Source organism: Lonchura striata, chromosome 2 (assembly GCF_050655825.1).
Source record: "Lonchura striata isolate lonStrDom1 chromosome 2, ASM5065582v1, whole genome shotgun sequence".
NCBI lineage: Eukaryota > Metazoa > Chordata > Aves > Passeriformes > Estrildidae > Lonchura > Lonchura striata.
Window position 1 is genome coordinate 44,630,494 of NC_140704.1, and position 27,384 is coordinate 44,657,877.

Consider the following 27,384-nt stretch of genomic DNA (forward strand, 5'->3'; position numbering starts at 1 on the left):
GCAAAGACTACTTAATATTGTCTATTATACTCCTCTTGCAAAATTTTAGTTAATCCTTCTTCTTTCCCTTTATCTGATATCAAATTAGTCTGCAAAAGCATTCTAGTGCTAACTCAAATATGCAAGATGAGGGTATGTGCAATCTTGTGGTCATGTTTCTTAATCCTAAAGTATGTGTTAGGAATAAACCCCTTTAATATTATCTGGTTTGTGTCTTTTGGTGTCTGGGGCAGAGGGCCATCTGTCACAGAGAATATTTCTTGTTTTACACACTGTATATTTATGACTCATTAACATTCCTTGCGTATGCAAATATAAGCAAGAATCTCAGTTTTTATCTTTAAAGTCCAGCTGTACCTTTGGTTTTTCTATTCATGACTGTTGAAACCACAAGTGCCTGACAGACTATAGAAATTAGTCAGCTGACAATTTAGAAATTAATTTTAGAAGTTGCTGCTACAAATCACTTCCTATCAAATATCATTAAATAATAACGATCCCAATACTATTCTGAACAGTCTGGCTGAATTTTGATTGAAAGCATGGAAATGACATTTAATGAACTGAGGCAATAATTAACCTGTCTCTGTGATACTCCTCTCTGACCTCTTGTTTAACCAAATAGATGCTCACATTGTTTCCCATGATAGTTCTCTTCCTGCAAGTATTCATAGTGAATGCATGCATAACATGCTTGTCAATTACACTAATTCTGTGTAACTTTCTGAAATACATGAACTTGTATAATATTTTGAACGTGTTGACAGATTCTTGGTGGCATTTTCTCCTTTCAGCTTGGGCTACACTTACATAAAACCTCTTTTGTTCTTTGTGACCTGCGGTAGATTTTTTCATCCTGCATTTCTCAAGATCACTACCAGCATACTGGCAGTGGGGGGCATCCTGTTCCAGCAGGTGAGTTAGGCAATCTGATGTGTGGCAGTGGGTGGCCAGTTTCCTTGGCCAACCCCAGTTAACTCTCACACCAGCACACCAAGTGTCACCAGCAAGCTATTGACAATTGCCCAAGACCTTAAGTCTTGTGTGAAAAAATGTAAGTTATCCCAAAGTAAAGAAAAGTTTTATAGTCAGATAATCTGCATTTTTAAATTTGGTTTGATTTTTTGATAGGTAAGGAAAGTATCAGTAAATGTAAAGCAAGAGCCAGAAGAATTGGCAGACACGGAAGAATGATCTGTTGAAGCGAAGGCAGGAGGCGGCATTTAATTATAGTAGGGTTTGCTAGGCTTGGGGTGTTAGTTGGCTGAAGTGTTGATGTGAATTTGGTATAATTCATGTAATGCACAGAAGTAAGACTTCAGACAGGCATTTTGTTTTGAGGGAGGATTAGGGTTTTTTGGTCACCCCTTCCTGATCTGGGCTGCCAAAGAATTAGAACAGAGAGAGGGAATGGAGGAAGAAATTGAGCACAGGTGAACCCAACCTCCTTTTCTCACCATTCTGACATTTCACCTTCATATTCTGTATTAGACTTTCACCACAACACCCTCCCATCACTTAAACCATTCTAGTCCTGCTGTGAGGGATGAAAATAGGTCCAGGCAGAAGCATCAACATGAGTCAGGAAGGAGTTCAAGGGAATCCCAAGATGTGCAGAAGGTAATGCAGTTCTTACAAAACAGATTTCTTCACCCCTTGAGTAAAACTTCTAGATCTTGTTTGCACTATAGATCAATTTTTTTGTCATCTTTCAAAAAATAAAAGGTTTTTATGTAGTACCAGAGCTTTTAGAACAGGCAGATAGAAGCATGCAAAATTTTCTCAAGACTCAGGTGATTGTTTGTGGCACTCCTTTGTTTACTCCTTCAGGGAATGGATGCTTGTTACAGTCCCGTCTTTTGCAATAACTCTATTACAACAGCTTGTGGTGACACTGACAAATAGTGAAAATTCATGGCTTTTATGGTTTGCCCTAAATCTTTTAGAATAGGGTGCCCAATGAGCACATGCTTGTTGGGGGTGCATCTATTACTCTTACTTGTGTTGATACTCCAGTACTGCTTTGTGCCCCCTCTCTTCTACCAGCTAAAGACCACAGCCCCAGCTGTGTTGGTAGCTTGGATGGCTGGCAGCCTCATCAAGGGCTGTTGCACATGTTGGACTGGACTGTAGGTTTGACAGCCAAAATAGGCAGACTACCTGTTCAGACAGACCATCTGATCACTGCCTACTTGCTATACACCAGCTACTGCCAGTCACCTGCTGGACAACCTGCCAGACATGCCAAAAATCTGTGAGCTTGCCCAAGGGGTGCAGCTACCAGTGGATGTACTAGCCTGCCTAGCCTGCCCCTGCTCGTGTTTGCCAGTGAAGCTGCTGTGCTATCAGAGTTATGAGGAGAGGATGAAGAGAAAGTGTAGGAGAAGAGAGAAAAGCTCTGCACACAGTAATTATATAGCCTTTCTAATTGCTCAAGGTTTGTGAGTGTTCTATATCTAATTCTACTGTGATTATGCAAATTGTAATCTTTTGATGTAATGGTTGGACTCAATGATCTTAGAGGTCTTTTCCAACCTCAGCAATTCCATGATTCTGTAAAGTATCCTGAAAGAGATACGAATATCTTAGCAGGCAATATTCAGGGCTAACTGAATAACTGAAACTAACTGTCCTGAGTTAATTTCAAAATCAAACATAATCTTTCAATAGAAAGAAAAAATATTTTCAAAATACCAATTTGAAATATTCCTATAAAAAGTATGAATGAACTTCTTATTACTTGTGTGTTCTTTGTGTTTTTTAATGTGCTCATCAATACCGTGTAAGCAGTCCAGCCTCTGTCTGTAACTTTTTAATGGCAATTCTTACCAAAGCCATTGCAAGTTTTTGGCTCACTCTCCTTTTCTGTAAAAGGCAGCTGTTTAAGATATATTTGCTTTTGTTGAGAAGGAAATTATGAAAAATTGCTTCAGTACTGATGGGTGTCTTACAGCCACCTGTGCCACTTCAAGTTCTCTGCACTCAGACAGCAACAAAAGCTGTGATAGCAGCTGTCTTTACCAAAAACAAAAAACGTGATTTTTGAGAGTAGAGAAAAGGCAGTGGTGGAAGCAGGGAAGGTTGTTCCTTTTATATTTTGCATCTGTCAGAGTATTTTGGCATTGTGAATGAATGAAGAGGATATGTTGCAGGATGTTGGGGAAGGTCTAAATGTCAGTATTGACTGTGATTAAGTTGGTCAGAAATTCTTTTGGGGTGGACATTCATACCAAAGTGCTTCATCTATCTTTTTTGGGTGCATTGATTTATACTTCTGTGATTGCCATACTGTACCCCTTCATATGTAAAGGGAGCAGAAGTTGCAAAATGCTCTTCAAAAAACACCCGAAGGAAGGTGAAGACCAAGACTTGCTTTTGCATTCTCCTGTATGAGGCATCTACTACCTGTGATACATAAAAGGGGGAAGGAGCCTGCTTTTCTTCAATGGCTCTCTAGCCACAGCTCACAAAGAGAAAAGGTACCCAGGTCTTGGCCCTGAGACTCTGAGAGAAACTGGAGCCTCAATGGAACCATGAGAGATCATGGAGCTGGCTGCTGTTCCCGTTCAGTCAAATGCTGTCTGAGCTCAGGCAGGCGGGGCTTTGGGAAAGCTTCAGGAGAGTCATAGCTGCAGCTGAAAGTTCACTCATGGAAGCAATGGCCAGCTGAGCATGTTACGTGAGATTGACTGCTTCTTCCCCTTCAGCCAAAAAGGCTCATTTGCAGGCAGCATGAGACCCTTTGTCCAGCTATATGGATGAAGAGAGGTGATGAACTGTTAGTTTTCTGACTGTGAAGAAACTTACTTTCTCTCAAATAGGAGAAATTTGGCATAAGGTCTCAAAAGACCTGTTTGTGGAGGAAAAGATTATGGACAGTATATAGCAAACCCCAGAAAAGATTCCATCTGCTGGAACTTTGTGTCTAAATATCTCTGAAAGAAGCTTGGGTACAACAGAGAAAAAGAAACAGACAGATGTGCCTCTTGTCTTTTCCTTATTTAATCACCACAGTCTTAAGTCTTTGAGGTGTTGGAAAGTGTCCAAAGAAGGGCAACAGAGGTGGGGCAGGATCTGGATCATAAGTCCTGTGAAGAGAGCCTGAGGGAGCTGGGGTTGGTTACTCTGGCAAAAAGGAGGCTGAGGGGAATCTATCACTCTCTAGTGATAAAGTGATATTTAGTGCTATCACTCTCTTTCACTCCCTGAAAGAAAGTTGCTCAGGGAGGTAGGTGGATCACCATCCCTGAAGGTATGTAAGATGGGATATTTAAGGATATGGTTTAGTGATGGACTTGGCAGTGTTAGGTTAACAGTTTGACTCAATTATTCTTAGAGGTCTTTTCCAATGTAAACAATGCTGTTCTGTCCTGTGGAGCTACTTATGTCTGGTTTAAAGAAACAGCTGGATGTAACCTATGTACAGCTACATTATAATAATGAAAGAGTGTGTGTCTCACTATAGTAACTGGCACTGTGCACTGTATTTTTTTATTTCTCTTTTCTTGTTACTCTATCCCCAAATTGCTAATTAGAGTCAACAAATTTGCTCTAGAATACAACAAGACACCATGTAGTCTGCCAAAAACAGTGGTTGGCATTTGTACAAATTGGTTGATGATGTGTTTAAAGACTTAATGTTGGAAATATCTTTCCACATTCTCTTCATCCTTCCTGTCCTCCTACTGAAGTGACTAAATTTCAAAGGCAGACACATATTGCTCCTTTGTAATCAGAGGTTTGGTTAACAGAAATCCGTGAAGAAACTTGGGTCCTCTACCAATTAAGTTTCGTAGTTGTGCTAAATGACCACTAAGTGCAGGTCCTGAGTGATGGGCAACTTGAGCATAACCCAGATGAAGTGATGTGAAAATGGCTGCAGCAGTTTGGCTTGGCAAGGCAATGTGCCTTCTGTAGCTGTAGAGTAGCTGCAGAGCTGTGGTGCTGCACAGCATATGCACGTGTGTTGTGCTGTGTCCGTGTGCTCCCTCCCTGCGCCTCACAGCTCACATGTGGGTGTCTGGAAAAGAGTGGAGCTCAGTATTCCAATTCTTTTCTGTAGTGAATGGTCTGAAATGACAGTGTCAGTACCATGACTTAGTTTTTTGTGGTGATTTGATAGTCTCGTACCCCCGTGAATTTACCAATGACTTACAGTGGCTGATTTGTTCTGAATTCACATGGTCATACAAAGGTTAAAGCAGAGTCTTGCTGTTAATTTTCTAAGTATATTTTTACTGGCACAGTGACAGACACATTTGGATATCAATGATACACAGAAATTTCTGCCAGTATTATTTTCCAACAGGATCAAAGACTATTATGAAAGCTTTTCCTCAAAGCAACATACTACAGGTGGATTGAGAGGTGACACTGGATCCACAGGTGGTACCAGGAAGGAAGACAATACCCTTTTCTTCTGAAATCTCTTACTTTATGGAGCTTCCAATTAGCCTAGGATTCAGTAATTTTCAGTAAGTCCAAACTTGGAGTGATGGTCTTGTTTATAAAAAGCAATATAACTAAAAGCATTCGGCTAGGCTGACCTGACTCCTGCTACTGTGGTGTCTTGGGAAATGGAGCCTCTTTAATTGTACTAACCAAAAATATGTCTAGAATTGCTTCCCCATTGATAATTGTTACCTTGAGGAATGGTGGTCTTTTTTGACTGAGGCAGCATGAGAAACCTTACAGAAGCCTGTAGGTTGTGGGCATAGAGCTTTTTCTGTGTCATCCCAAATCCTCTGAGAATAAAGACAGTGTTTGGGCTACAGGGCACACAGGCTTGCATGAAGGGATTTGTATGGAAGGAGTTTGCTGGGACACATGGTATGTGTTTGTGGCTCCTTGGCTGTAAAATAGGAATGTTTTATTGCTCTGATACATTTTGGAGCAACAGCAGTGAAGCTGTTGGAACAGAAGTAGTGCTAAATAGGCTTAATGAAGATGATAACTTTTCAAGATTTGCATCTGCCATCATATATTCAGCCATTAATAATTCTTGCCGTATATCTTAACTAAACAATCTGCAAAGTCCTTGGCTGAGGGCTGTTTCCAAGTTCAGATATGCTGCTTGTCTAGTGGATTTGGAAGGGGGTTGCATGCATTGTCACACTCCCTTATTCGACCCTTTGATCTCACTCACAGTTCTTCATGCGTAAAGATCTTGAGAGTGTTGGTTTCCTTTTCTCTTCAACACAATAATCTAATGTAAAATAGCTAATTTGAACAAATTGTAAATTTGAAAATTGGAGCTTCAAGACAAATGTTTATTGGCTCAGTATTGGAGAGGAGTCAACTTGAGTGGAAAACACAAGCCTTAGAGTCAAGATATCTGAATTCCTTTCTCAACACTGATTTTGAAAATAACTGGAAGCAAGTCTTTTGGTGCTTCAGTGAGCTTAAAGGATATTTGGCCATTTCTTTTATTTTCTACTTGAGATTTTTGTTTGCTGCCTTTTGGAGATCTTAATTGCTTTAAAATAAGGGCGTTATTATCAATGAGGCAGTAAGTTTCAAATAACTATGGTATATTGTATATACTTACTGATTGTAAAGAGTAGTAATAAAGCATATAAAATGTCACATAAAACCAGGATATATGTAAAATGGTTTTACTAGCTGCTTTACCTATCATAGAATTGTTGCACTTTTCCCCCTACAGAGTTAATCTCTAAAAAAATTAGGAGTTGGATCATAGATTGTATCACAGTAGCTGGCTCTGACCTGAAAAAATACTTTGGTTACTATTTATTAAAGAAGTTCTTGATTTTAACTCTGTTTCTAGACATTTTCTGGAAAATCTCTTTTCAATACCTGTGTTTTTGTTTTCAGTATACATATAAGTAATCCCAGTGTTGCAGCTTGCAGAGTATCTGTTGTTATTATCTCAGATTGTGTTATTTAATAGTATTTTGATGGATTAGATGTATAATACTCAAATATTTTAAAGCAGCACTACTAACCTGTCACTATTCAAGGTATGATTCATTTCAGGAGTCAAATGTCTGTGTAGATCCTTTTATTATTTTGATAAGCTGAAAGTAGATAGATATTCCTGATACTTTATAGTAATACAGCCTCTTTGTTTTGGGGACTAGTGTAGAATAATTACTTCTTTTTGCCATCTTGAAACTCAAAGTCATGTGTGGGTTTTTTGGACTTTTGTGTTTTCCCTCCTTCCCTAGTGTTTCTACTTCTGAGGTCTGTACTCTTTTTCAAAAATGAACTTAGGAAGGAAATAAGAAAGAATAGTTTAAAAAGTAAAGTTCTTCATAACTAAAGGAAAGTGGAGGGTAAACACCCTTGAGTAGTCCATATTTATTTGTTTGTTTCATATCTAGAAGAGATAATTGGTTTTATCTTTTCACTTTACACAGTTACCAAATTTAATGTATCCAGCTGACTCCATATAGATTAGTGTCATCTTAAGGACTAATCTGTTCTGTGTCTCAACGATAGGATTCTGCTAATGCTTTTCTGTGTCCAAAATAATTTTTAACTTGTTTTGATTGAAAATATGTGTGCCCAATCCATAAAAAACATCCTTTTAAAATGGTCATTTAATTATTTTCTCATGGATATTTGTGTAATGGAAATTACTTTAGCACCTGCACTGTCTTTTTAACAGGGTAACTGCAGAATTGCACCTTCTGTGGGATAAAATTTAAGCATTATGTATACTGGACATTTCATATCCCTGATTCTGCTGGCTGGTGAGTTCTTGTAGTCTGACTTCCTAAAAGAAAGTTGGTGTATTAGGGAACCAACACATACACTGGAAACATTCTTAATGCATTGCTTTCTGCCTGCCTGCCCTAGTACTCTGCAAATTTGTCTTCAGTTATGCAAGCAAATAATTTATCCTACCTTCATATTGCCTCAAGGAAAGGAAGAAGAATGGAGAAAAAAGAATAACAAGAAAAAGTGGGGAGCAAGGAGTTACCCACGGTGACTCGCAGAAGTGCCACGTATGCGCAGAGAAGGAAGATTTTCATGATTTTAAGGCATCTACCTTAGCTGTAGAGGATAGACAGAGATCCTCTGTCTCCAACCCACTGGGGTTCAGCAGCCATTTGGCAGCCTGTATCATGAGCCATAATAACAGCTGATAGTTCAGACTACAACCTGCCTGCTCCGTGGGTGTACCTAGTGGTTAGGATTGCTTCCCCAAAAAAGTGCTATCAATTTTCTTTTCTCTGTGAGAGGACTTCTGCTTGAGAATTGGTGTAAATTCTGTCTTCTTTAAAGAGAGGTGAGAGTAAATGATGCCTCAGAAATGAGAAAAGGCTTCTGTTGGCCCCATCTCTCCCTGTGGTCATTACACACAGGAGGGATGCCTAAGATACCTCCTGTTATTGCAGTGGAACCTCCTCTGCCACCACCAGGTGAAACTACACGAGTGTTTCTATGCAGCTATTCTGCATTAAATCCCTTTCTTCACTATGGGCTTAAGCAACATATTGGAAAAATGTTAGAAAGAACTTGATTTCCTTATTCTTCAAAATTACCTCTGGGTTTTTCTTAAACATGAAAAGCTGTGGTAGTGATACCTTGTGCAGTTAAAATAGGAAGAGACGTCTGGGCCAAATAACATAAATCCTGTATCTACCAGATATTAATTGCAGTTTGATGGGAACTCAGAAATTCTTGGTATGGATTTCTTCTGTGAGTGAAGCAGGGGCTCTTCTCAGCTGAGCCTTGTGGATTTAGCTGAGGAGGGCTTTGATACTTGCGCTCCATTCACTGCCAGCAGCTGAGGCTGGCACCAAGGAACTCAAAGGGACACTGCACACTGGCGTCAGCCATGTGCATGACCAGAGTAGCTTTGCAGCTCCTTTTGTTTCCATCCCTCCTGTTCATACACTGATTCTTCTAATTCCTCCCGTTTTTCTTAGTTGATCACACTTGCTGATACCACGCACACATACTTCTTATCACAGCTGGGTGGCCCTATGAGAGTATCCTCTGCCTTGTGCAAATGAGAATAAGTTTGCCTTAGAGAAGGCAGGAGGACTGTATGGCTTTGAAGATTTCTGCTGTTAGGGAAGTGAATCCTCTGGACAGCTGATCAATTTTACCCAGAAGCAGGAACAGTTTTGAGAAACAGCTGCATTTCTCTGACAGTCTGGCTAATTAGTGCTTGGATTTTTTATTACTCTGACACAAGCATTTATAAAAACAGAGATTTGGGGTTGTTTTTTTTTCTTCCTGTTTTTCATTATTCAAATAACTGAAAATCCATATGAAAAGTACATTTGTATGTGTGCCCAGATGTAGAGCCCCTGTTAGTAAGGCCAGCTGGGATTAAAGTCTCATTTGTATAATTTATATAGCTTTGGAATTTTTCCTACAGTTTTCAGCCATAAGCTGGAATTTAGCTTTTATCAGACTGCTAGACAGCTTGCACAATAAAGCTTCTAACTAAAAATATTTCTATGCAACCCAGAAAACCTCACCATTTTAAATGAAGTGACTGTGGAGTTTGTTTGAAAAGAAAAATTATTATAAAAGAAAAAAAAAAAACAAACCAACAGTCATGCCCTGGGTGTTTTAAAGACTTAATCAGTGAGCTCCATGCAGAAGTAGTACGACAGATAGAAAAACAGAAATGGAGTGGTAAGGTGGTAAGTAACTTAGGAGGCACATACTGGATGCTTGGGATGCTCACAGCAGTAGAGTACCCTTGCACAGCAGGAGATACTCTCTGATGAGTTGCCCTTGGTCCATTTGGGAAGAGCTGCTGAGGTGCAGTGTCTGACTGAGCCCACCTCCTGGGGCTGGCCAGCTAATCTACTTCTAGCCCATTTTTCACTGTAATTCAAGGAAATCTCCTTGCTTGAACTGCTGGATAAACACCTGAATCTTGTCTGGGTAGTTGCTGTCCTGGGAGTGCAACATGACTCCATCTAATTCTTCCTCCTACCCCAATGGGAGGGTGGGTAGCAAGGAAATAGTTTCCTTACACCTCTCAGCTAGGGACCTGCATGGGAGGATTTGGATGTGTCGTGCTCCTGCTGGATAACACAGCAGTGCCTCCAGTGTGTTCCTGAAGTTATTCTGTGGCTTATGGAGCTACTCTGTGTCTGCAAAGCAATAGGTATGTCATCTCACAAAGGGGTGGTGGAAGCACTGTGTGCACAGCTCCTGGAAAAAAGCAGTGCAGCCTACGCCAGCAGAAGTTGGGCTTGTGGGGTGAGGTAACCAGTGCAAAATATAGGAACTGAAATTGCATCTCTTCACTCACCAGCCAAGTATTTTTTTTTAAATTATTTTTCACTTTTTTTTTTTCCTTCTTTCTTTCTTTCCTAAATAATCTTGCAATGAGCCCAGCTTTCTCTTTGATTTTGCATGGTGATGAATCTTCTCATCTTTGCTGGCATTTCACAGCTGTTTGTTCACAGCTTTCTCCAAATATAAGAACAGAAACAGACCTTCAAGCACAGGATTGTTATCTTTTTGGTGTCCCTGAGCTCTATATTAAAAGCCCTGCGTATTTTTCTAATCAGGATTACAGAATTAATTTGCATGGTTTATCCTCTGGTATTTTTTTCTGATGGGGCAGAGTTTGTATCTCTTTTGTGAAAATTTTTATGCTTCATCGACCTTACTTTTGATGTTCTTCAGCTGTTTTTCAAGAATCTGTGGATTAAAAATCAAGTTTACAGAAAGAAAAGCCTTCACTTAGGTAATTTGAGTAACTAATCAAAGTACCCTTATGCTCTGTAGTTTCATTTGGTATCTTCTGTGGTTATGGAAAACATTTCTCTTGTGGATGAATGGTGCATTTATTCGTAGCTATTTATATTCAGTTGTATTTTGATTATAAATAACTTTTGTTCAGTATCATGAATGTAAAGTTCAATGAGCAAACGTTCCTGACGGTGTTTTGATGTTGCTCTCTGTATTCGGAAGTTTATTTACATAAGGTTTCTGTATGAATTTTCATTCACTTCAATAGGTAGTTGCAAAGGATAAATTTGTAGTAATAACACAGCAGGAAACGAATGTCTCTCCAGTTGAGAATTTATGAGTATCTGTTGCTGTTGTTGTTTCTTAAGAAAAGCAGCAGCATGCATTCATTTTGAGGTACTGTCAGTGTGGATTTTTGTTCTTCTTGTGTGTTTTCTTTCAGAAATCTGAAATAAAAATTAAACCGATGCATTGTAACAAGTAGAAACAAATATGACAGGAACAGCCAATATATGTGTGTTCAGTGTAGCTGTAATAACATGTTTTGATTCATGTTTATTTGCGTTTTGCTTTAGCATGTTGTGTGACTGGAAGTGACATAAATTTACTAATGATGCAGTATTGATTAATTCTTATGATTTGCCTAGGAAAGTATCTGGTACCAGATGGCCAGGATATAAAATTCCTTCCCTTTGAAAAATACTGCAATATTAAAAATGTATTTTATTGCAAATTAGGATGGGGGAAGAAAGAAACAAAACAAAAATTTTTCATGAAATGAAATTTTTGAGTGAAATTACTTAAAGAGAAAAAATTCTTTCAGAGGTATTTTTTTATTTTTATGATTTTATTTTTATTATTTTTGCATCATGCATAAATTCCATGGATCATATACAAATGTCAGGAGTGAATTCTGAAAAATGTACTTCAAAGTAAACGTATGGAATGTTTCATTTATGCAGTATCTGAGTGTTCCAGCTTTTACAGAGGCGTTTGGACTTGTTTCCATTCAGTTTCAAATATCTAGTGGTTACTTACTTAATTTTCATCTGTGTTGACAGGTAGTATTAATGAGCTGTGCAAAGATCCACATTTTAATGAAGGGCTTAAGAGGGAAATACTTGGCAGTGTTGTGAGGAAGAAATCTCCAGGCATTGAATGAAACACCTAGAAGGGCTGAGAAAAGAAGGGAACAAGTTCTTTCTTTTCATTTACACCTGTGGTAATGGGCACTACAGACTGGTTTTGGCCACTGAATGACCTACAGTGGCTGTCAGTAACATCTGGGGATTATTACACACCAATCCAGAAGTGAAACCCAGAGTCAAATGAAGAGAACTGGGCTTTTTGTGCAGGTGGAGTTGGTAGTGTTATGGATATGACCATAAGGCTCCTTGTGAAGGACAGGATTTATGGTTTTCTTAAGTGGCAGAGTCATTTGCTGATCAGTGACAAGGTGTTAACAGCTGAGCGCCAGTGAGAGACACTTTAAACCTCATTTATGAAAGTGTCACCCATGTAATTATTGGTTTAAAGAAGAAGTGGATTGAAAATAGCCTTCACTTAGTTGGACCAGTTCTTTCTAAAGAATTGGCAATTTCTATGGCTCAAGTCTCAGTGAGACTTGCAGGGATGCGTAACTCAGGGCATTGTGTAGGCCAGATTCAGGGTCACTGTGGCACGTCTGGTGCTCTCACCAGACATGTGTGGGATGTCATCTACTGGGACTGCAGTCCCAGTGACTGCAGTCACATCCCCACAGTCATATTTGGTGCTCATGAACGAGAGATGGTATGGCCTCAGATTATCTGTTCTGGGTCTATGTTTAAAGAACCATGCAGACCACTTGGGTATTTTCTTACTCATCCCAGGGGAAGAAACAATGGGAATTATTAGATGACTAGAAAACACGATGTGGGATGAAACAGGATTCGTTAACCTTTTAAAAAAAAAAAAGGAAAAAGAAAAAGAGCAAACATCTTAAACTGTCTTGTTTAAATAGAAACAAGGAAGGTTCAGCTTAAATGTTAAGAAAACCTTTCAACATTAGGATAGGAAAACATCAGTGGATGGCTGAGGAGCTCTGCTGCATCAGCAGTCATTATGAACAGGCTGCCTGTGTATCTGCTGGGAGTGATAGAGGTATAGCTCATGTATGGGGGCAAGGTGAACACCAATGTGATCTCATTTCTTTTATGGCCTAGGGCTCTGCCAGAGAGGCTTGAAAGCAGCAGTAACTTGTACTGCAGGCTCTCTGCAAGCTCCCCTGCAATGCAGCCTTTTGAACTTTACAGTTCACAAGTCAGCTCTGAATAACTGAGGCTCACTTTACAAGGCAAAAATGGGGAAAGAACATTCACTAATGACTGTAAGACATGGCAAACATCCTTATAAGCATGTTGTTATGGCAAACTTTTATTAGCTCATGCTGAGATAATGTCAGGAGCTGTATTGGATGTGGCCTCTTACACCTTTTACTGCTGGTAGATGTCTAAAGAGAGGTCCTTCCCCTTCTTAGGTCACTGTTTTAACTGTTGTTAGCTCTCCACAATCATGTTGTTGCTCCTGGAGTTTATAGTCAGCTAAATTACAGTGAATCACTGGGTTTGAAAATCCTCTTATTTTTAGAAATTGACTTTAATAACTCCTACAAAATCTGTACTTCATTTGGGTTGCCCTAAAACTAAACATGTTTTGTGTGAGGAGCAGGTCATATTAGTATGTCAAATACACATTTATTTGTGAGCCAGGGTATCCTGACCTACAGACTCACAGGGAGAATACAGGGCAAAATAGCTTAGTTAAATGCTGACAGGTTCTACTCTTGTGTCTGTTTTCCTACTGGAGGAAAGACTAGTGCAAAGATTACAAATATCAATCAATTTCTCTCTTTTTTTCTTCTATTTAATAAAACATGGTATGAGTCTTTGATTTTCTTAAAAGAGGGGCACTGTATCTTCTCCATTCTAGTTTTCAAAAGGGTTATTAGGTGCACATGCTTGACTTCTGATTTTTACATACTGATTTCTGTCCAGTAATTGAATGATGTGTTTAAGGATCAGAATCTCGTGGTTTATTTTAACATAGGGTAGATTAGATCTGTTTACCACTGGGCATATGAGTCAAAAACCTATGGTACAGAGAAATGTCTGTGAATGGAGAAAGGGTTAGGGGATTTTGCATACCACATATTTAAGATATTTCTCCTTTTTCAGTGAGTTTTGAAATGTTACCCAGTAGAGGGGAATGTGATTCTACACAAACTTTAACTCATTTTGAAGCCAGCACATTGCTTGCTGGTTTTCCTCAGCTGTTCTACAATGCCTGTATTTTCACTAAAGCTTTCTCCCCAGTTTTACATGCTGAGGTTACACAGCTTTGCTGCAGCATCTCATGTCAGGGCATCTATGGGAAATCCAGACAATTAGGAGGTAGATGTTTAAGTGAAGAAAGGCAAACCATCCCTATATTCCAAGTAACTGTAGACTCTGATTGTCAGGGAGCTTTGAGTGGGACAGAAGTATGCCTAGATTCAGGTGAAGTATAGCCAAATTTAGGGAATATGAGTCCATCCATATGTGTCTTTTGAGGCTTTGTTTTTTGTTGTAATGGCAAGCACAGAATCCTGAACTGACCAGTGCTGAGTGTGCTGAAGGCAGAGTCTCTGCTTACAGGAGCTTTCTTGTCATGTTTTCCATGTCATTTCCAGTGGCCAGACACAGAGTACAAGGCTAGGTGAGCCTTTTATTGGAGCTAGTATGACTCATTATCTTATTTTTGAGAACCAGCAATCACTTAGTGTGGCCTGCTTCATAACACAGTGAGTGATTCTTGCACTTTGGCACATGCTGCTGTGAGCAATCCTTATCATGTCCCTCTGGAAAGGCACTGAGGCTTGGTTTAAATGGCCAGGGTGGTAGAGGTTTTAATACTTCCCTCAGTAACCAGCATTAGGAGAACTTGTTACAAGTTTTTGTCTTTCTTCCATTCATGAAATATATGTAGGTTTTCTGTGTAAAACCTACTCTGTTTCCCTTATCCAACTTCTTGACTGCTAATTTCAAAGGTAAAGGAGACAGTGACCAATTTGAGGGTTGCACTTTTGTAAACATACAAATCTTTGTTTCCTCTCTGCTAACACTAATTTATTATTTCCTGTGTGTTGCTCCATGTTGAAATTTAAAAACCCGAAGTGGAGCAGCAAACTTCTCAATGGTTAGGAGGATGTGGTTTTTTTAGGAAATGCCCTCTGTGGTACTGTCCTGTTGGTTGAGCTCTCTGAATAATTAACCTACTGTAGCCTGCAGTGCAGTTGCTGGGCCACATTCATATCTGCTGCACAGAAAAGTCATTATTTCACTGCAAGGGACATGGACAATTGTTTTGTTCCCCTTGTGAGAAGGATAGATCATGTTTTGAGTGGGGTAGGCAGTTTTCATTCTGGGGTAGATGCTTTGACACAAGAGAGTCTCCCCTCTGCTGTTACCTGGATTTTGCTGACTGCACAGCAGTGAATTCATTGTGCCCAGCTGTGGCCTTTCCTGTGACACACCTGCACGGCTCAGTGTGCTGTGCTTTGACCTGTCACAGTGTCATTTGTGTGCAGCCCTTTGCTGTGGATAATTGGAGGAAGAAATTTTCTGGAACAGCACTTCTTGAGAGATAGGTGACCTGAAGAATGCCATCAAGAAGAAAATAAATTGGATTTCACCTTCAGGCTTGGGAAGGAAATGTCACAAAGAGTTAACAATGGTGTGCTGGGATAAATCATTAGGAACTGTTTTTCCTGTGTGAATAACTGCCTTTCATAATCAGTGGATAGATGCAAAACAATCAGGGAAGTGCCCTCTTGAAATAACATGAGCTTGGTCAAAATTCCTGTTCAGGGCTTCAGGGTGCTGAACTTTCTCAATATATATGGGGGTTTAAGTCTGATTTTTAGAGAAGTGACCATTGGTAGGATATTCATGAGTGTAGTGCTTTTTTGTGTAGTGCATCCTGAGGGGAATGAAGGTGAACCTGGAAGTAGATTTGATTTCACTGAAATGGAAAAGAGCTGAAAACCTTTAATTCAACAATTTATAACAAGCAGTGCATTACAAGCGCTAAAGTATCAGCCCAAAGGAAAAAGCATATTTTGCTATTGGCAGAGAAACAATAGTTCAGGATGTCAAGTTTGAAGCAATTTTACTCCAAAAGTAGTAAATAAGAAGTGACAGGTTAAATCTTAATTGTTTCTTGCGGCACCAGGTTGAGGCCACTTTGTGCTGGGAAATGGAAACAAGGGCCTTGAGCTTCATACTGCGTGTGAGCCAGTATGGGGAGAGAGCCCGTGGCAGGGGCTGTGCCTGGCAGTGTGCCTGTCTTGGCTTAGTCTGTGTTAGCTGGAATTTCCCAAACACTGGTGGGAAAAATGGTGATAATGCAGTCAGGGGGAAATGGTGTGCAGCTCCCCAGGAGGGGACAAGGCTTCAAGGATGTCAGTCCTGCAGCAGCAGTCACCCATCAGTGGGAGAATATCAGGGTTAAAAGCAGGAATGTTTAACTGCAGCATGGCTCTTTCTCCAGCCCAGCATCTGGCTGAGCAGGTCTGCTCTGGGGGAGTCGCGTCCACCAGTTTCTCAGCTCTGACAGAGCTCAGTAGTCAGTCTTCTTCTGGCTCCCACCCCCTCCATCACTTCACTCCTGGCTGAGCCTCCAGGCAGCTCAGTGAGCCCAGGGAATGCTTTCAAAGAGTGAAAACTAAACATTGATGTTACTTTTCCACTGACAGTTTGCATATCTAATATTTCTTAAGTTTGATGTGATCGTGTTATGCTTTGGAGCCTCCTCACAGAGCAGCAGTTCTGGCCTGTGCATAGTCCTGTATTTCAGAGATGGGTTTGATTGGCCTTTTAAATTTTCTTAATTTTAAAAAATTGTCACATCTGCAAAAGTAAAAAGGTCTAAGAATCGTAAAGCAGCTCCATTACCGAGTGAAACTAATCACTTGCTGAATACAGATTTCAAATGACCTGAGGCTGGATGTTGTAGTAGGTCATGGGCACAGCTGGAGAAGCACAGGATGGTATTTGAGGGGCTAGAATAGTTCACTGGCCTGAGTGTTGGCACAAAACTATGGAAGATACCTTAACACAGATATGGAAAACTAAAAAAAGAGGCTTCATTATCCAGTAAAAGTTACTTGCAAGGAAAATCCAAGTGATTATCTGTTGACCCTGACAAATTAATGAAGTGTCTGTAAGATTTCAGGAAACACGTCCTGACATAGAGAAACTAGACTGCAGCTCAGTAAGTGAATTGTAGGGGGAAACTTCTCACAAAGCTGACGGGAAAATGTTGTTATAAAACACTTCTTCATAGTCCAGCTTGTATTAAGAATAGAGATTAAGGTTATATATATTAAATTGGTTCTTCCTTTTAGAGAAGAGTACTTGCAGAAGCTTCATATTGCCTTTAGACCAAGTAAAACCTCTCAACATTTTAGAGGAAAAAAGAATTAAAGTGGTAAATCAGTCACTAAAGAATCTCCTGTGTTTTGAGTACTCTGTGTGTGATGTCTTTTATGTGATTGTCTTCTCGTCATCACAGATAATGTGTTCATGTCCCCACTTCCCAACACAGCTGGTGTACTTTTTTCCTGAAGGAAATGCTAGAACTTTACTATTTGGGTGCTTCAGGTGAGAAGTGTTCTGAAAACAAATTGTAAAGATTATAATGGACTTATCTCTTCTCATGGGGCTTCTGGATTAAGACAAACACGTTGTGACACTAAAAAAAAGACAAAGGCTTTATAATACTTGTTCAAGTTTTAATGTTATATCAAAAGCATCTTCCTAGCTTTCACATTTTCTAAATAGACAGAAATTTAGAATCATAGTATTGTCCTCTGCCAAAAGCACTTAAAAATGCTACTCAAATCTGTGGCAATATTATGTAACATAAATAATGTCCTTAGTGTTTAAAGATATTTATCAATAAAGACAGAACAGTCTTTGTTGCACAGATAGAGCAAAATATGGCTTCAACCAGTCCTGCTTCTTTAAAATGCAGACAAATAATATCCTTTAATAATGAATTTTTTATTTCACAGAGAGAACTTGCACACTTTCTGTTAAGGCTAATAAGAGCAGTGTTTCATTCCAACAATTTAATGCTAGCACTGTCGTAGACTTTCATTATTGTGGACTCATGGACTGCTTTTGCAGGAAACAGCTTTAAAATATAGGTCAGCATTAAAGGATTTTGAAATGAGGTGAAAATGCTCTTATTTCTCGTTTGAGTGAGTCCTTTATTTTAGTATCTATAAGTGAAGTTCTGTCTTCTTCAAATCCTTTCTCTGTATGAGGAATCAGCAGGGACATTGTGACTTATTTGAAAGTTAAGAGGCTGAAAAGCTTTAGGGGAGGCATTGTAATCTGTTATAAAACACATTCAGGACCTAGGCCTAGATTTGGAGCTTTGGTAGCTCTCCAGCTCATAGGAGAGAAGAATGAGCTTATTAGATTACTCACAAAGTGTTAATCCTGCAGCAAGGAGGAAACCTAAAAAAAAAGAAATTAAAAAAATCCTTGTGTTTACACCAGATTAACTAGTACAAAGAGGCAGGCATCTCCTTTCATGGTTGCTTTGAGGTGTATAATCTCTATTCTTCTGACTCTTCCAAAGTTCGTATGTGGAAACTGTTATCATTACAAATAAAAACCTGTTTCACTTGCAAAGTATTCTCACCTCCTCAAGAAACAGTGCTGTTAGCTTTCTGTTTTTACACAAGAAGTATTGACCAGAAATACATGGTGACACAGGGAAAAAGATGAGGAAGCAAACTTGCAGTTAATCGTACTTTTTTTTCCCAAGCTGCCAGCTCAGCATTCATAACTGGCTATCCTAACTCACACAGAGCATTCAAAGATAGGTGGCTCTCTCTTTTTTTTTAATCTCGTCACTCTGTCTTGAATATTAAGAACTGGGTCTGCTTGGCTTCCAAGATGACAAGTTTAGCATTTTGAGCTAGTGCAGCTGGGGTTACTTGGTAAACATGCTGAGGGTGTTAGTAAGGATCTTCAAAGCCCTAAAACAATGTATTTGAGGAGTCCAAGTGCTGTGAGTCCCCTAGTGGTGATGGTGCTGCAATACTTTTTCCTGGGCAGCGTGGAGAGCACTGCATTTACTGGGCAAAAGAGCATCCTTTCTGGTCAGTACCTCCTGCTAAGACACTGCCAACCCGGTCATGCTGTTTTATCCTTCATAATGATTGTGATTCTGTGCTATTCACTGAAATCTTACCCTGTCAGGTTCTGCAGAAACTCAGTGGACAAAAGTGAATGAAATTCAAACAGCAGAAGACAGTATTTGATGCAGTTTACACAAGAGCAATTGTTCCTTGCCCACAAATCAGGCAGGTTCTCAAAATGCTAAAGAATTTCAGGTTTGGGAGAGAAATTTCCCTCCGTTCAGATTCATCACCGTGCCAGCAGTGAAACTTTGATCAGTGGGTCAGATCTTGGACAGGCATCATAGCAGATCTCTTGGTGGCAACATCATGGGAATTCAGAAACCCTGTACTTCACAGACTAACCAAGGAATCCTTCCCATTGTTTGTGCTCTGGATACTTGTGTTTCATCAGAGTAATTTCTCACATGTAAGGATATTTTCCCGGAGGAAAAAAAAAAGAATATTTTTGCGCTTGTCACATGTTAGTAATATTTTTAGAATGGTGAATATTGGAACTAATCAGCCTTCTGGGAACCATACTTAGGCTTGGGATATTACTGTGCAAATAGATATTAAAGGGCTAATATTCTTACATTAATTGTAAACATCTCTCCTGCATCTAATTGCTGAAACAGAATGCAATAAAGACATCTGTTCCCTTATGAGCTTTTCCTTCAGTTGTCTTCTTTAGAGCAGCTAATGAAACTTTAAGGGTTCACAGTTTGAATACTATAGGCTTCAATGATTTTTATTTTTAATTTCCCACTGCTGGTATTTGCTACTAAGAACTTTCTGGTGATGACAGGCAAGTGGACTATATAATGATGTTTTGCTTTTCATGAAGTGGATCTTCATTTTTATTGTAAAAGTCTGGATTCAGACTGGAAGCATATAGTTGAACCCCCAGGCTCAGAATGTTTCTTTGTTTGTTACTAAGAATCTTGTCCTGAGGTTTGGTGGTTCTGATTAAGAACTACATTTCTAGTCTGTCAGTAGGTGACAAAACAAAAATTGTGTATTGTCACTTGCCTTGCACTTTACAAAGAAAAGTTCAGAGCCCCTGAAGGAAAATGTAAAGCTGATGGAGAGACTGTCATTTTATTTTGTTTTTCAGCATGGCCCTGGGTTTTAAAAATGGAGTTAAATCATCTAAATATGTTAAAATCTGGAAATGCTGAGAGTCTGGCCCTCCTGATGGTGACACAATTTCTTTAGGGGTTCATATATTGATACTGAGTGCTGGCATTAGCCTTTTGTTCTCCTAAATCTGTTGTTAAGAATAAATCAGCTTTAATTTATAGGTGGAACCCAAGGATCCCCCTGCCCAGTGACACCCTGGGTAGGAAACGTGCAGGTCTGCAGTGGGATCCCTGCAGTCACCTGAGGTTGTTTGTGCCTGGGAATGTGGCACAGGTTCTCTGCATGCACTGCTGGAGGAGCAGGTGGAGCAAGTTGCCACATGCCATACTGGAAAGAATACAGAGCTCGACAGCATCTCATGGCTTTGTAAAGTGTCTGAGCTCTGGGGACAAGTCTGTAATGGTGAATTACTGTTGTCAGTGATGCTTCCTGTGGCAAGTGAGAAAGAGAACTGTGGCTCATTCTGCTTTGAGGTCCTCTATTAGGCTTTGTCTACTCTATTGTTTTCCCCAGATAAAAGAAGTGATGTATTTTTATATAAATGAAGGGGTTTTATGGCACACTGATGGGCTTGTTGTCTTACATTATCTGTAAATCTGGGTAAATGAAGGCTATTTTTAAGCCCTGTGCTGTTCCAAGGCTTGTTCGTAGTTTTCAAGAGCTTGTATCGTGACATTATAATTTAGAAGGGGTGACCACCTGATAGTCTGAAAGTACCAAAACCAAATAAACCCTTGAGTAATGTGAAGAAGATATTTTCTTATGGCTTAACCTGTTGGGTTTTTTCCTTCCCATAGTATACCAGACACTTCCAAAGTACAAACAATAAAGAAAATATCCAGAAAGTATTAGGTTTGTAATCTGAAGCATAAAAGATTTTTTTTCCCACATTTATTTTTTGTAGAATCATTCCAAATATGTAGGGGTTTTTTTTCTGTTTTAGGCTCCTAAGGACCCAGTCTCTGGATTGGTACTATAATAATGTCAAAAGCCGCTTTAAGTGTTTTGGAAGTGCCAAGGTCCTGAAGAACTTGTACAAGAAGCATAGACTGGAGAGTGGACTTTGCCCTGATGCAATAGGTAAGAACAGCTGTGTTGATTTCTCATAAGATTTATTCTTCTCTACTTTAACACAGAAGCTGAGACAATGAAAATTCTGAGGTTATTTCAAGAGAGTTTTTTAAACACAATTTCCTTATTTGCGAAAGAAATACATCAGTGGAGAGATAAAAGGATAAAGCATCTAAAGAGCTGTTTAAGAATTCAAACAATGTTTAATCTTAATTATGTCACTGATACAGAAGAACTGTTTATAAAGTAAAGCGCAGTTTATATTCTAGCTTGTATCCCCAGATTTTTTACAGTTCTGAGTAGGCAAAGAATAGAAAATAATTTTGCATTCAGCATTTGCCCATAGGCACATTTCTGTGATGTTTGAAGCAAAATTTGATTAACATATGATACATTCAGTATCCAAGTTGACCAAAACTGACATTTCCTTACTTAGTTTTACATGCTTCAGGATCTGAAACCGGCCACGTTTTGTTTTTGCATCAATGTTTGTAAATAGATAAAAGATACTGGTAAAATATTGGCATCAACCTTTTAAATGAAGACACAACTCACCCCTAACTATGCTGTTCTAATGCCCCACTCCATAAGAAGAGTGATTGGAGTCAGAATGGGTTTGAAGAAGTGGAGCTTGGTGTCATACTGGTAACTTCAGCAAGTTACTTAGAACACAACTAGCTGTATATTTGACATTTCACTGGATTTATTGAAGCAGATAATTTACTCTTGTTATTCTTTCAAAATTTGTAAAGAGACTAGTAGTCCTTCCTTTGGCTTTTTATGAAAATATACAGAATGGTAAGTAGACTCTCTAGTCCTGAGTGGAAATTTTAGGTGTTTATTATGAAAATTGACATAAAAGCTTCTAGGGAAAAGTGACCTATTTACTAAACTGTGGTTTAATAGTGTTTTTCCTTTTTGGTATAAAATTCATAATTCATGAGAAGATTCCTTAACAACTGAGAACAAATGTATGAGGATAAGCAAATCTTGTTTCATCAGGGCACAAGTGGGACAGTGGAAGTAAAAAGTGTGTCCAGGGATACTTCCAAACTTTTATATGATGTGTTGCCTTTATTTAACCATAGTCTCAGTGAATGGGGGCTTGAATGGAAGTGTGAAGGATGCAATGATGAGCTGCAGTGGCATGTGCACTCTTGGTGAGACCTTTCTATGGAAGGCCTTTGAGTCTAAATGTTATTGCTAACATTGTTCTGCTATCCCTGTGACTGATAGGTAAACCTTTTGTTCCCTTTGAAGATAAATACTAGTATAGGTGTCTGGGGTCAAATTCCCTGTACTTCTGCCATGCACATTTCTTGCCTAGTAGCTTCTTCATCTCTTTTTTACTGTAGTAATAGTTTTGTCTATTCAAAATGAATGAGAAGTCTTTGATATAAAAGCAGTCATATTTTGTAGAAAAGCTGCTGTGGTCATGATTTGCCCAACAGCAACAGCTAGGGGAAATTTTCCAGTTATCCCCATTGTGCCCAGTGCCAACATATCTTGAGTGAATATTCTAATGTAATAATACCTTTGTTGTTAATGGGTACTTCTTACAGTAACACATGGTTCTGTCTTTCTTTTTAGCAGAAGGAAGTTTATATGAAGGAAGCTTTGAGAATGAAGGAAGCATTTGTGGCAGTGACTCTACCTTCTACCAACAGACGGAAGGTATGCTGCTAAAATCTCATCTGATTAAAAAGCAGTCCTTACACTTTGAATTAGTGGACAAGTAGCTTAGAGTGCTGGAGAGTCTTGTCCACAGATCGAACAATATTTTGACTGAATTATTTAGCAAGACACTAAAAGTCTTTTGTGTACCATGCTGGGACATCTTGCTTCAGCATTACACTTGCTACATGCCTATTCAAGTGTGATTTTCGCAATGTTCCAGTTTTGTTACTTCCCTCCCATTTCCTTTCCTATGCTCATATTTTTTTTTTTTTTTAATTCTCTTTCCTAAATTGTGTTGTTCTTGCTTATAGGAACTGCACAAATTTTCTTTCAGTTATTTCCTCCAAACTATTTTGCTACAGTCTAAAATAAGCAACATAAAAATACCATGTTTTATTGTATCTAAGATTTACATTTAAGCAGAAACTTAGAGATTGCAACAAAGTTCTCTGTCTTAAGTTTTTTATTTTACTGTGCATATTTATGGATTGAGAAAACAGCTTTTTCATGAACAATTTAAGATTTGAATATGTGTCCAGAATATGAGTCTGAATTTTGGAGCTCATTATGCAATATGTTCCTATATAAAGAACATGGGGGTTTTATCTTATTCTTCATCTAGGACACAGCATGATGGATACCCTTGCTGTGGCCTTACGTGTTGCAGAGGAAGCAGTGGAAGAAGCTATTTCCAAGGCAGAGACCTACAGTGACAGCCTGGTAACACTTTCCAAAAAAAGTATTAATTTAAATAGGATAATCATGTTTCTTTTTATTTGGGTAGTGGTACAAACCAAGTAGATATAAACAAAAACATGATGAGGTAGTGACTATCTCATGATATATCTAAAGAGTTGGGCATGAGTTTTATGAACTGGTATCCAAGATGCACATTGCATTCCAGAAGGTGTGTGCACTTTAAGTGCCTGTCATTTCTTCCCATAGTGCCAGTAGGGCATATTACCCATTTCCCAATCTATACGCGTTCTGTGGGAAGGCTGTTTTTATGTGATTTTAGCAAATGCGGATATCCATTTTCATGCAGGACAAGCAGAATGAAGCTTGTTACTTGCAGGAGCACAAGGAGGACCTCATAGAAGAGCTGGCCACAACCATTGTGCAGAAGGTATGGCATGCTTTTCCCCCTTACGTTTAATAGCCAAAACACAATGTGTTAGAGCTCAAACACTACTAACAACAAAAGAATGCCAGTAATGTAGAAAATAAAGTAAATTAACTATGACAGCGTAGTTTTCATCAGCTATGTCTGACAGAGATCAGTTTATATGTCAGATCAATCCAGTGCCTATACCTGATGTCCTACATGTTCAGAGCTGAGGTACCACTCCCTGAGGTTTGTGATGTCCTTTCTTGGAACGGGAGGTCCTTGCTTGATGGAATTTTACATCTGTATTTCACTTCCCCACAAGCACAGAGTTTTCTAACGTCAAGAGGTATGGCTCTCGACCATATACATCACTTCCCAAAAGATATAGTTTGCCAGTGTAAAGAAGTATGACTTCTGACCATACCCTCTAGTGAACCCTGCGTCTGCAACACATTCAAAGAAAACAACATCCATCATTAACACAGAATTCTCTTAATGATACTGTGAGAGAGACACTCAAAAATCACAGAATCCTTGGCATGTTTGAATTCTGTAGCTTTTTAAGTAAAGCTCATTCTTCTCCCTGCAAAGCTCATGATTGGCAGAATGAAAGTGGAGGGCTAGTACCCCTTGAGAAAAAGTACCACTTGAGTTTGTCTGGACAGTTCGGAGTAAGGCAAAATGAGCATGAACAGAGCACTGATAAGGTCATGTGGTCAGTAAAGTAACCACTATGCAAAGTTAGTCTCCTTCTATGTGAAATAAGCTAGGTGCCACATCTTTGTATGGGCTGTGGCATTTAACAGTGTATGGATCACACACCAGAAGAGGAACATTGTTTATAAGGCTATCAAGAAAAGCCAGAAGAGCAACAGCTCACTGGAAAATAATGCCTTTTCTTTCAATGGTGACATTAGACTATCAAGTAAGTCTTTATCGGGTCTTTCATAGTCCAGAGCCTCTCTCAGCCAAGCTTGAATTGCTACTGTTTTTGTCAAGAGCTGCCTAACAAGATCTTTTATGCCACAGAATAATAGTCTATAGATATCTTATATTTAACTTGTGGAAACAAAGTGTAGCAGGGTATAATCTGTCAGGGTAAGGAGACATAAATTCTCTCTCTCTTAAGATGGTGTAGATTTTCAAAAATAAAAATAGTGTCTAGAGACCTTAGACCTATTTGTACTCACTAGAATGTGTCTGCATGTTATGGGAGCGCCTTTGAAATTCCCTTCATATCTAGTATTTTATATTTCTTGGCAAAAAGTCTTGTCTGAGAAAATACTTGACACTTAGATGCTGCTAAAGTGTTACTGTAGCAACAGGTTTCTATGTTTATGTAATGCACCTCTGGTATTCCTGCAGGCGCTGTTACATATTGCATCGCTGCTTATGTGCTTACAAGCGGTAGGGCTTCAGATGAGAAGTAATTGCATGAGCTGGAGCCAGAGCAAAGGGAAAGTCAAATGTTTGTCCTGGGAAGATTGCCTTAAGACAGGGTTCATTTAGATCTTCCCCTTACGGCTCAGACAGTATTTCCCCAGCAGCATTTTTCTGTCCTCTCCCACCCTGTTTCTCCCCTACCCTGCAGATTATAAAGAAGCAGAAAAGCAAGCCCGAGCAGGGGGAGGCCGACTTGGAATGGCCGCCGTCGCGGAGCAGCGGCCTGGCGTCCGGCGCTGTCTCGGACCAGAGCATGCTGACATTCCCAGGGAGCCGCAGGGGATCCTACACCTTGTGGGTGAGTGCCACAGCACAGCTGTCCTTGCTTTCTGGTGCACAAAGCCAGAAGATTGCAGTCATGGATAAGTATACTTTGCTGCCTGGAACGGTGTGTGGAGACTTGCAGAGAACAAGCATTAATTCTGTGTCTGGACAAATTGTCACTCTGTTGCATGCTTTCCTAACATCCCATGGGCCACGGAGGTACATCACAGACATTGTGTTGTCTTGGTGACTGTGCTGGGGAGGACTAAGTTTGTGATATAAGCACTCTCACTGCTTGATTTGAATGCCAACAGGACTCGATACCTCAGTGTTCATTCCTCAGAACAGTTTTTCTGCTCACTTAACTTTTATGTAGGTCTTTGCTGAGTGTTACCTTTTCTTTTGTATAAAGTTAGGTTTCTGTAATGTTTCTTTTTCTCCTTAGCCATCTTACAGAAAAGAGCCACCACCAGCAACAAAAAAGGAAACTCAGCTGCAGAGCACCATTTATGTCTTACACTAAAGAATGTTTCCTCCTTCCACTCATTTCTTAGCACAATGTCTTTATCTCCTGCTATAAAGCTGAAGAAAATCTGACAAGTTGCATTACTAACAGTTTTAAAAGAGCAGCAAATAAAAAGCAGTGAAAATAAGCTATAGGCTTGGACAAGCACTTCGGCAATCAGAGAGGGAAGACAGTGACAGATGAGTTAGTTCCAGTGCATTTTGACAGTGTGGTTTAAGCTGCTGCTCCCAAGTGTCCTGCTACTGCTCCAGTAGCCACCTCTCCCCCACTAAGCAGAACCACCAGAACTGAACGTGGGCCATGTCCTAGTTCCCAGCTAAATTTGCTCACTTATACTCCCAGTGAGAACAGATTTATGCCAGAATATTGACTGTGGGCCAGAGTTGCTGAGATACAGACTTGCATCCTCGTCTTCTAACTATTTGCAAATTGAAGGGGTACTGCCTTTAATGTCCCACTATTAATAAGTGATCAGAAGTTAGGGTGAGTACGATTTAAGCGTTTTGTTCCGTCACTCCTAGGCAAGTTGTTTGTGGAATATGAAAGCCAGGAGAGAGAGAGTTAATTTTGTGTCTAACTCAAATGAGTTTTCTTTCTTAAGTTTAAGGACAGGACTTAGAACAATATGCTGTTCAATTCCTCAGTCATTATACCAAGAAGCCTGTTCTGCATTTGAAAAGTTAACTTGGAACTCAACACATTTTGACATTCTCTTCTGAAGTAACAATTTAGTCCTGATTTTTTTGCTAGGGGGAGGTTCATTGGTGTGAGTAATAATAGACTTTGTGAAAAACACTGGAGAAGCAGAAATGTCACACTAAGTTGCAAACAACTTCAAAATCTCTGTAGCCATCAGTCAGTCCTAGAGATCCAGATGTGTACAGTGTTTTATAAGGACACTCTACCTCTTTGTACAGGGTCTTTTGCCACATATTTCACCATTTGTTCCAACTGTCTTCCAAGAGTGTTTTAAGGAACACAAATGAATTTGGCCATCTGCTGTGACTTGTTTCATCTCTCCCATAAATTTAGTTTCTGCCTTTTGCTCTGCTAGGGTTGTGTTATCATATTATTTTCTCCTTTGAAGTTTGTATATGTTTATTTTTGATTTTCTCTGAATAGAGGAGATTTTCATTAGTATGACCAGACACCCTTGTGAAGGAAGGATAGCTCCTGTCATTGCCATAGCTAAGATAGTTGCAGTTATGTTAGGCTGTTAGATAGCACAATTAAAGTCACAGAACCTGG

At 39.4% G+C, this 27,384-nt stretch overlaps 1 protein-coding gene across 11 annotated transcripts in view; it reads left to right on the forward strand.

Moving 5' to 3' along the window:
* MYRIP (myosin VIIA and Rab interacting protein) overlaps positions 1–27,384 on the forward strand; it is a 316,186-nt gene that overhangs the window by 241,575 nt on the left and 47,227 nt on the right. For 8 of the 11 annotated variants that reach the window (XM_085573290.1, XM_021531268.4, XM_085573291.1 and 5 more), the window contains 5 exons: positions 20,991–21,127; positions 22,709–22,792; positions 23,418–23,515; positions 23,841–23,921; positions 25,495–25,644. In XM_085573290.1, coding sequence (XP_085429416.1) covers positions 20,991–21,127; positions 22,709–22,792; positions 23,418–23,515; positions 23,841–23,921; positions 25,495–25,644 — 550 coding nt within the window. The remainder of the gene's footprint in view (positions 1–20,990; positions 21,128–22,708; positions 22,793–23,417; positions 23,516–23,840; positions 23,922–25,494; positions 25,645–27,384) is intronic. The other 3 variants (XM_021531272.4, XM_077786765.2, XM_021531278.4) reach the window with 1 other exon arrangement.